This window comes from Hydra vulgaris, chromosome 12, assembly GCF_038396675.1.
Source record: "Hydra vulgaris chromosome 12, alternate assembly HydraT2T_AEP".
Taxonomy (NCBI): domain Eukaryota; kingdom Metazoa; phylum Cnidaria; class Hydrozoa; order Anthoathecata; family Hydridae; genus Hydra; species Hydra vulgaris.
In genome coordinates, this window is record NC_088931.1 from 38,294,155 (window position 1) to 38,305,055 (window position 10,901).

At 29.3% G+C, this 10,901-nt stretch overlaps 1 protein-coding gene across 1 annotated transcript in view; it reads left to right on the forward strand.

The window, feature by feature from the left end:
* Positions 1-10,613, forward strand: part of LOC100197178 (serine/threonine-protein kinase mTOR) — a 141,759-nt gene extending 131,146 nt beyond the window's left edge. The window contains exons 48-56 of the mRNA XM_065813156.1: positions 1-311; positions 653-923; positions 1,091-1,173; positions 2,621-2,693; positions 2,965-3,039; positions 3,132-3,267; positions 8,445-8,504; positions 9,235-9,499; positions 10,441-10,613. Coding sequence (XP_065669228.1) covers positions 1-311; positions 653-923; positions 1,091-1,173; positions 2,621-2,693; positions 2,965-3,039; positions 3,132-3,267; positions 8,445-8,504; positions 9,235-9,499; positions 10,441-10,456 — 1,290 coding nt within the window. The 3' untranslated portion in view covers positions 10,457-10,613. The remainder of the gene's footprint in view (positions 312-652; positions 924-1,090; positions 1,174-2,620; positions 2,694-2,964; positions 3,040-3,131; positions 3,268-8,444; positions 8,505-9,234; positions 9,500-10,440) is intronic.
* The last annotated feature ends 288 nt before the right edge of the window (positions 10,614-10,901 follow it).

Consider the following 10,901-nt stretch of genomic DNA (forward strand, 5'->3'; position numbering starts at 1 on the left):
TTGACTTCTTTAGAGCTGCAGTATGTATCTCCTAAACTTTTGAACTGCATAGATCTAGAATTGGCTATGCCAGGTACTTATGAACCAGATAAACCAATCACTCGCATAAAAAATATTAGTACTACATTAAATGTTATTACATCAAAACAACGTCCTCGTAAGTTGACCATCACAGGCAGCAATGGTGCAGTATTTATGTTTGTGCTGAAAGGACACGAAGATTTAAGACAAGATGAGAGAGTTATGCAGTTGTTTGGATTAGTTAATACTCTCCTTTCAAATGACTCTGTAACATTTAAAAGGCATTTAAGGTAGATAGTTTTTAGAATTTAATATAGGCCTGTTTTGATTTATTTTAATTGGAAATGTTTTTTATACAATTTTTATACCTTCTATTATTTTTTGTCTTATTTTATTTTGTTTTTTTATCTTTATAACTTTCATCTCTATGTTGCTCAATTACTTAACTCTATTTGTGATTAAAACTAGTGCCAATGAAAGAAAATTTTTACGTTATTCCCATTAAGGTCAAAATTACAAGCTTTCTTCTATTGAAGGAGTTGATAGTAATTCTCATTAAAGGACTTAATTTCAACTGCAGCAAATAAATATGTATTGAAAGATAAAGACTTTATATTTCACTCTTTATTAGTATTCAACGTTATGCTGTGATCCCATTGTCTACAAACTCTGGTCTAATTGGATGGGTTCCATATTGTGATACACTTCACACTTTAATTCGTGATTATCGAGAGAAGAAAAAAATTCTTTTAAATATTGAGCATCGAATTATGTTACGAATGGCTCCAGATTATGAACACCTGTCATTGATGGAGAAAGTGGAAGTTTTTGAGCATGCATTAAGCAACACCCAAGGAGATGACTTAGCAAAAATACTTTGGTTGAAAAGTCCAAGTTCAGAGGTATAGGTGGCAGCTTTCTAAATGGCCTAAACTGTTTTGACAATTAACAATTTTTTTAAATAAAGTTAAACTTTGACACTCTTTTATTTGTTTCAAATTTAAAGGGTAAACTCTTTCATTAGGTTGATTAGGTTTCTAGTTTTAAAAGATTTTATATCTTATATTAGGTTTGGTTTGATCGTCGCACTAATTATACTAGATCGTTAGCTGTAATGTCAATGGTTGGATATATATTAGGTCTTGGTGACAGGTACTGTTTGAATTTTGATTTAATAAATTAACATAATTCAAGCCTTCCTGGAAAGCGCATGTGGTCGCGTGTTCATCTTTATTTAAAGTAATTTTTTAAGACTCCTTTGACCATGGCATATTAAAAAAAGGAAACAAAGTTGTAACAAAATATCACATTTTAATTAAATAAACTAGAAAATTTTATTTAATTAAACTTACATAAAAATATTAAATAAAATTTTCACACAACTTTTGTATTTTTTTTAGGGTAGTTGTTATTTTTAGCTACAAAATTTAATACAAATCAAGAAAAAAAACATATTATACTTTATATTTTATAACAACAATTTTATAATTTTATAACAGCAATTGAAAGTTTTATGCAATTTTGTCACAATTTTTACGAAACTAATTTGCTACGTACTCTAGAACTATTAGAAACTTTGTTGTTTTTTTTTTCTTACGTTTATTCGTTTTCAAGTCTTTTAGTTTTTAAAAATGCTTTTGCATATATTTGACATTTTTTCTCAATACTTGTATAATAGGAATATCAGAAAATAACTTTCTATTTATTTGTAAAATATATTATTTGATTAATAAATTTTTTAATGGCGGAAGAAATTAAATAAAAAATACCATGGTTTCTTTATTAAATGTATTTACAATACTTGATGCCTGTCTAAAATTGTTTCCTTTACATTGCTTAATTTTCAATGTTAAGACGAATTATTAGAGATAATGAACATACTGATTGCTCTATTTGAAAAATTTATTTAAAAAATTAAAAAAATTTTTTAAATAGGCTCCTAAGAATTTTGTTAAAAAAGCTCAATAATTATTTCTGATGATCTTTTGTTATCGACACTCCAAAATCTGCATTGTTATATCACTAATATAATGATGCAGATTTTGGAGCGTTGATAACCAAAGTTCATCAGAAAATAAACTATCAGGTTTAAATGCACATTATGGAGAATCCAACAAAAGTGCATACTATTTCAATGGGAGTAGTTAAAACAACCAAATATTTTATATTTGAACATTCGTATTAATGAATTTTACATGAAAAACTTGTTAAAAAATGAAAACATATATTTAACAAATAAATAGCAATTAGTTTTCCTGTGCAATTAGTTTTTTTGCTTTCCTGTGCATTGATAAAAACAGTAAAGTTTAGCAAAAACATTTGAAAAACAATTTTTAAAATTGTCCATTTTTAATAGAAAGCAAATATTAGTCAGGAGAGAAACCAAATTATGTTTACCAGCTAGAGGTTAAAGCAGGGGATATTTTTTTAGAGAACTAATAAAAAACTGCAATCAAAGATATAGTTTTTTTAACAACAGAATTGCTAACAAAATAACGTTTTATAAGCAAGTAGTTCAACTTTGCTTTTTTTTATATTTTATCATTAAGTAAACTTTCGCTATTGTATACATAAAAGTGCTTTTTTCTTTTGTTTTTAGGCATCCTTCAAATTTAATGTTGGATAGAATGTCTGGTAAAATTCTACACATTGATTTTGGCGACTGTTTTGAAGTTAGTAAGCTTATTGATTTGTAGTTTTCTTTTCTTTGTATTTGTTTAATGCATTATCTTGTTGTTTTTTTTTGTTTGTTTTTTATTTTTTCATTTTCAAAACTAACTAGGTTAGAGTTTACATTAATTTTCATCAACTTTGATATTAAGTGTTTAATCAATAAGTTTTCTTTTGAGTTTATTATTTTTTTTTTAATTTCAAGTTTAGATTAAAAGCTTTACAAAGTTAGAATTTAGTAATATTCTTAAAACAAACAAAATAATTTTTCAGGTGGCTATGACTCGAGAGAAATTTCCTGAGAAAGTTCATTTTAGGTTGACAAGAATGTTGATAAATGCAATGGAGGTATTTTTTTTTTTTTTTTTTTGTTAAATAGTTTATTTAACATAAATACGAATTTAGAGTTTTTGTTTAAATATATATTTAATCTGCTCTAGGTGACAGGAATCGATGGAAATTATAAAATGACATGCGAGAGTGTTATGAAAGTGCTTCATGAGAATAAGGACAGCTTGATGGCAGTGTTGGAAGCATTTGTTTATGATCCTTTGCTTAACTGGAAACTGATTGACAGTTAGTTATGTTATTGTCAATCTAAATATTAGAGATAAGAAATGGTAATGATGATGATCATGATAATGGTTATGATCATGATGATCATGATGATCATGATGATCATGATGATGATCACGATCATGGTTCATTATCATCAAAGTTAAACCACATTGTTCTTGCATTGTCTTATGATAATCATGGTGTTAATATTGATGTGAACTCCAAATTATTATTTTGACCTTGCAAATAGATCAAAATAATAATTTAGAAAAATTTTTGAAAAGTTAAAAAGTTCAATTAAAAATTTCATTCCTATCAACGTTTTGGATTTTTTTAAATTAGTGGTTAAATGATTTTCACTAATTTGATCTAAAAATTTAAATACCTTAAATTGAAAATTTATGACGAATTTTAAATCTTTTAAAATTTTTGTTGTTTCTCAATGAAATTTATGCAATGTTTTTATTGATGACTAAAGAATAGTTGTACAAAGTTTGATTAATATACAACTATTTTTTTAATCTCACAAAAGATTTTAGAATACCAGAGATGTTACATAACATAAATCAGTTTAAACTTTCAAAAACTATTCAAACTTTTTTGATTTGTAAGTAAGTTTTTAATGTTTCTTATATTTTTGGTTGCACATGGTTGCACATAAATGTGAGCACTTTATATATGTTTATATAGTCTATTTTATATATCTTATACATGCTAAAACATTCTGGTAACAATAAGTGTATTTTTTTTTTCTAATCTAATTCACTCCCAACAAGGCTACAAGCAACCACTATTAAGTTGAGAGTTACTAGAAAACAAAGAATAGAGTTAAAGAGCAAGGAAACGGTTGAAAGAAGACTTGAAAAGTTGAAGATTGTATGATTCAGGAAAACATAAAAATCAAAGAGTTTCGAAGGATTGAAGTGCAAGGCAAATATATTAGGTGAATAAATGTTTTTAGAACACAGATACAGTAAAAGAATGCTACTTTGCTAAATAACGAGTCAAGTGAGAATGAATTTTAGTTGATGGAACTATAGATAATAGCTCTTTTAAGCAGCAACCGTGATAATATTTGTAGGAAAGAGATAGAAGTCCAACTTCTCAAGAGGCTCAAGCTTAGCAGACTGAGCAATTCCAAATACATTTACAATGCGTTTTTGGACCTTGTCTTGAAGAGAAAGAGCATCATTAGAAGAACCAGCCCAAATATGACAACAGTGTTCCATACAGGGGCGTATAGGAGATTTGTAGAGGTAGAGAATGGAATCAGTAGCAAGAAAATGGCGAGAATGATAAAAAGAGGCATACATAGTGGACACTAATTTAGCAATCAATTGTATATATGGTTTCCGTGAAAAGGTTTTTCCAATAAATAACTGAGTTTTGTTGGAGTTAAAAATTACAAGACACTGTGAGCCCCAATATATTACTGATTCAAGATCAGCTTCCTGTTTTAAGCAATCAAAAAGAGAAGATTTTTTATCAACACAGGAGTATAAAGTTGAGTCATCAGCAAGTAGAGACTTTAGATGTAAGATGGTCAAGAAGATTATTAAAGTAGATAAGAAACAATGACCAAAGGATAAACAAGGACCAAGGATAGAACCTTGAGGTACCCCAGGTATTACTGGAAATGAAAATGAGTGTTGGCCTTTGAGGATAATTTTAATAAAGCAGTTAGAAAGAAATGATTATGTAATCTCAAAAACTTATTTGATATGTTGAGAGTAATAGGCCTCACCTTGTTGCCTCCATCTATTGCCCGATAGAATCTTTTAGTCACAGTAGATCTTCTTGATCTACTGCTGGCAGTCAGCCAGCAGTAGATCATGAAGATCAAATACCAGATTGATTGTCAGAGAGTAAGTGTTAGAATTAAAATAAAGTGTTAGAAATTTGTTGACTCAAAGACCTTTTAGTAATAGAGGGAAGACTGATCCAAGTATAGTTAGAGTGGTCAGAATGTTCTCCAGAGTTTTTAAAAATTGGAACCACAGATGCTATTTTCTAGCAGTCAGGAAAACAAGAAATAGTCAAGCACTTATTAAATAGTTTAGAGAGTTCTGGGGAACACTTTTGCAAGACTATGGCAGGAAAGTTGTCCACAAGCCATACAAGAGTATAAGTGAGAAAAGACTAAAGTAATAGAAGCCAAAATGATTTGGATGTCTAACAATGGGTTAATCTGTTTAACTAGAATGACAGGAAGAGTGAGGTCATTAGATTCAAGAGTAGAAAAGTTGTTTAAAAATAGTCTTATACAGCCTTATCCTTGTGAGAGTTAATAAGATCATTCCTATGAATTAGAGATATAATTTTTGACTTCTAGAGTCTCTAGAGTCTAACTACTTAGATAAGATACAAGATTTAGTAAACTGGGAATAATGAAGCTTAGCATCAGACAGCACCTTTTTTACATTGATCTCCTAAAGTAATAAATAAAAGTTTGTTCTCTTGAGAGTTGTTCTTTTGAAAAAGATGAAAAAAATGATTACAATTAGATATAGCAGTTGCGTAAGAAGATAAAAAGTATGGACTAGAATGAGGTTTAACTTAACACTGATGAGAATGAAGGAAAAAGACCTTCCATACCTGCTTGGATCCATGAGGTTACAAAGAAGGCCCATTTATCAGCGGAGTGAGGAAAGACATCATTTCAAGGACCGTCATGAAGAAAATCACAAAAAGAATCCCAGTCAGCTTTAGGATAGTAGTAAGTAGTGCTATGATGATGAGGGTGAGTGTGAGCACTTATGAGGGTGAGTACAAAGAAGAAGTACGAAATGAAAGATTTATAGAGATCATTGCATGGTTGTAACCACCTAATGGAGGAAAAGGAGAAACTAGGGTCAGAGACAAGACACAAATCAAGGAATAAAGGCAAGTGATTAGTGTTGTCTGGAAAACGCGTCACAAAGTTAACTATTTGAATAAGAGATTGAGAAATACAGAAGTTATGAGTTTTAGTGCCAATATTGGCAGTGGGGTCAAGAGAAAGGACATGATCAATTTGATCAGAAGTTGCATCTTAAATAGTGCAGTCTTGGAAAGAAGGAGAATGATAAAGAACAAAGAGAAATGTGATTGAGTCTAAAGGTGCTAGGCAGAAGCATATAAAAGAATGGTCAAGAGATTCGAACTTGATTTTTCAACAGACAGGTGAATTGATGGAAAAGTATTTGCCCAAGTCAAGCATGCAACTATTGGAGGCTTTTTGAATTAAAGAATAGCAGCCATAGCTTGACTCATTCCTCGATAGAGCATGGCATCCCAAGCAATGAGCTATGTAGTTGTCTCAGTTCTGCTAATTAACCCCAAGTGTGGTAGCTATATAAACCCAAGTGTGACCTCAACAATGCACATCAAAAGCACTAATTTTGGGATGGGAAACCATCCATTCGCAATATGACACTGTTAATACTCTGATATTTTACAGCTGTTGATGGAATCAGACTCTCTGAGTGCTACCACATATTTCGGAAAACCTGACTTCCAGTGGGCCTCAGGACCATAAAACTGAATTTTAGATCATCAGGAGATAACAGGAAGAGTTGCATAGTCTTTATTAAGAGACACAAGCAAAAATCTTTGAATAGAGTCAAGAAGGTTCAGCATTTATCATCCAGGCAGGATACAGTTTAACACAGCTTTACATCTACACCAGCCTATTAGATGAATAAGGGATATGAGGCTAGTCAACAGATTTTTCTGCTTATATTCTGCTTACCCCTAAAGTATTTGTATAGAAGGCTTTCTGAAAAGCAGTAGCTGTATGCAGTTAACATTTCCCAAAGATGAATACTTTTATCAAGACATCACTCAATCTTTTATTCAACCAAGAACCCCTAAGGAATTTTAAGTCAAAAGCAAACCCTACAAGGTAGCAGGACATGGGACTGGTAATACTGTGTCACATGATACTAGTAGCGGGATGATCGTGATGATCCTGAATGTGACCTGATCTGGAGTAGTCAAAGAAGTTACTTCCTATAAGCAGTACTTTAAAACATTGAGCAGGATATTTTGGAAATGCATTAGGAAAAACATTACATCTAACAAAATACTGGAAATTAAAGAGAGCGTTAGTTTTATAGTTGGAGTCACTAGTTGGCAAGAAATGCGTAGAATAGTTGTTGAATGGATCCATTAGTATTAGTCAACAATAACACCTACTTATCTTAGAAAAAACAATATTAGTTGGAGGAGTAGTTTTAAATGAAATTAAACCAAACAAAATACAAGAACCAAAATTAATTCAAAAAGCAAAATCAATTCAACTTGGATTCCACCTAAATTTTAGGAAATTTGCAGAGAACTAAAATATAAAAGAACTTAGTTTTTTATTTCCCCAACATTTGAAGGAAAAATTATCCAAAAAAAATCTTACTCTCTTTTACTTTTAATTATGAAAAAAATTTTATAATTAAAAATAAAAGAAAGCACTTTTTACAGAGTGTGTTAGCTACCCAAGCTAACAACCTGCATTTGTAATAAACTTGGGGTAATCCGAGGAACTAGTAATCTTTTTGTTGTTTGACCACTCTTAGTTCAACTCATTGACAATAATTTATGCAGAAAAGGTTATGAAACTTATAAAATATAAAAAGCTAAAGTATTTTCTTCTTACAGTTTTAAGTCTCAAAATATTAATTAGAATAATAAAGAAAAATCTTTATTTTTAATTTTCATTGGCAAAAGTTTGTGGTTGCTTTTTTATTCATTAAAGTTAAACATACCCCAGGAGTGGTTTAAAGATCATTTAGAGTATTATAATATATTTGAAGGCTTCAACATTGCAAAAGTATTTGTGCTCATGATGTTGCACAGTATAAAACTTGTAAGAGACATCAAAAACAACTGCTCTAGTCCAATGAAGACAGAACAATTTGTCCGAGTTGTTGAAATCAAAACAACAGAAGCACTTTCTAAAGGTGTAATTGTTAGTCAGTACTCAATGAAGATATTGTGCAAATCTCTTATAAATAAAGAAAAAAAAAATGTTTGAAAAAAGTTTCAAAGTACTTGCACAACCCTTTATTAAACTTTCAATGTGTTGCATGCAATTAAAATGTCATCCTAAATTCTTAATTTTTTGTATTTAATTTTTTTTTAAATGCAAATGTCATTACTGGTGACAACCGTGTGTAAAAAAGTTTCAAATTTTTTGATTTAGTTATAATTTCTTTATTCAGCTCCTAAAGAAAAAAGATCACAAGGTAGAACTGGTGAGGTTTACAGCACACAAAACAAAGGTTTGAATTTATTTTATACTTTTGTATATAAACCTTAATCAGATTTAATTTTATCAACAGATTTTAAACTTCATTAAAACAATTATGTTCTTTCAAAAATTATTTACATTGCAACAGTTGACAACTAAAAAAAAAAAACTGGGTTTAAAGAGTCGTATCTTAAAATATAATGGAAAACAAAATGGAAAATTGTTTTAAGAATGTACTATTATTTTATGTTTTTACAAGCACAGCAGGCCGGTACGAACAAAAATTATATTGGGGGGGGGGGGCAGTACTACCCCGAAATAGTTTTAAGGACCTTTTTTTTTTCTTCATTTTTTCAGTCAATTTCTTCAAAATTATTTATTTAAAAAGTTATGTTGCCTGTATAGTTACTTATTTTTAATTAATCTGGTATCTAGATTTACTCTCAGCATGTTTATCATTCTTTTATTACCTATTTGTCCTATATTTTTAAGTTTTAAATGCAGTTCCATTTTTCAGTTGTCACCCGTTGTTATTCTCAAAAAAGTTTAGTTGTGTAATACTTGATCCGGTTTACCTTGATGGAGTTAAATTATGACTTTTATTCTTTTGACTTGCTTTTTTTTTTTTTTTTTTTTTTTTCCAACTTTTTTATACAAAATATTATTCACTTTTTTAATAATTAAAAAGCACAGGGTTTGGAAAATATTTTAAAATCTGTGAATTAGTGTTAAAATCTTTTTTAATTCATAAATATTTGCAGAATTTCAAGAAAGTTTTGATCACACCCACGATCGACCCCGTGGTAACAAAGCAGCTGCCGCCGAACAACCTTTACAAAATTTAGAAGATGGAGCGAAACCTGAAGCTGTTAATAAGCGAGCTTTACAGATCATCAATCGAGTTAGAGATAAACTTACTGGTCGAGATTTTAATAACAATGAGGCCATAGAAGTCGAAAAACAGGTCGACGCTTTAATTCTTCAAGCTACTTCGCATGCGAATCTATGCCAAGCTTACATTGGGTGGTAAGTACATATTTTAAATTTTATTCATATTTTCTGTTTTTATGTAAAATAACTTAGAAACTAAAAGCGATTCGACCTGGATTCATGCTTTGAAATCCTATACACTAAAGTCTAAACTCTATTTACAGACAAAAGCTCAAAAATGCACAATCTGATTCGGTGTTTATTAAATAGCGCAAATATTCATAATAATCAATCATGTAATTAATGTAAAGCTTTTTGGAAACTTTGTTTAGTTGTATATTGTTTTATAACTATTAAGATTTATTTACACTTAAACATTTTTAGGCTATTTTTAAACAATTTTAAACGTGGTTAAAAAATCTTTTAAATTTAAAATTGATTAAAATTGGTTATGTTGAAATATTTTGAACCGTTTTCTAAAGTTGTGTTTAAAATGATAATTTTTCATTTTAAAATTTATCATCTCAGAATTAAAAAATAGTAAACTGTTTAAATTGTATGAAATCCATGTGTAAGTCCATCATTCATGGTCATAGAAGAATAAGAGTGTTTCTTTTCGGGGGCAAATTGATAATCAGTGTTACTAATCCCTAATCTTAAGTCTCGAAGACATTGTACTAATAATTTCAGTTTGTGGGCAAGTCCAGATATTAAGTCGTTGACTTAATATATGGACTTGCCCAAAACTGTGCAAAATAGAACAAAATTTCATCATTAAATCATATGAATGATTTTAATAATTATAATAAAATATCCTCTCTTCGATGGAGTTCGATGAAGAAATGTGTAGTATCAATTGTGCAACCCTCGATTGTGGTTTAGATAAAGTGAATATCTAATTGATAAGAAATCTAGTTTAACTTTACTAGAAACATATTCTCTAATTTTAAAATGTTTTTTTTAGAATAAATAACATTTATCAATAGTTTAAATTTGTTTAACTTTGTTTAAATTTTTATTTAACTATATTATCTTAGGTGTCCGTTTTGGTAAGACGATGTTTTCACAGTGGAAGATATAGACGTTAATAATATTTTATATTTTTTATATATTTTTGTATATATTTTTGTTATTTTATTATACCTATATTTGATTTGATGAAAAAATAGATATTAGCTAAAATGTAAATAAGAAGTTGTTTTAAAATGTTTTTTGTTTTTTTTAATTCAAATTAATTTTTGTATTACCACATGGTCAGTCAAAATCAAATGTATTGCTTACGATTCCTACGAAAACGCTTCGGAGGTATGACTAGATGTCAAATTTTAAATCTTTTAATTTGTAATCAGTCCGAGCCAAACAGCTGCGATTTGAACAACTCCCTTCACTATTTAGGATGTTTTAAATACATATTTTCATAAATTCTTTATAGAAAAAAGTATCAATGCATTACGCCTTATGTATGAAATATTGAGTCGTGTTATTTGCGCTATTGAAG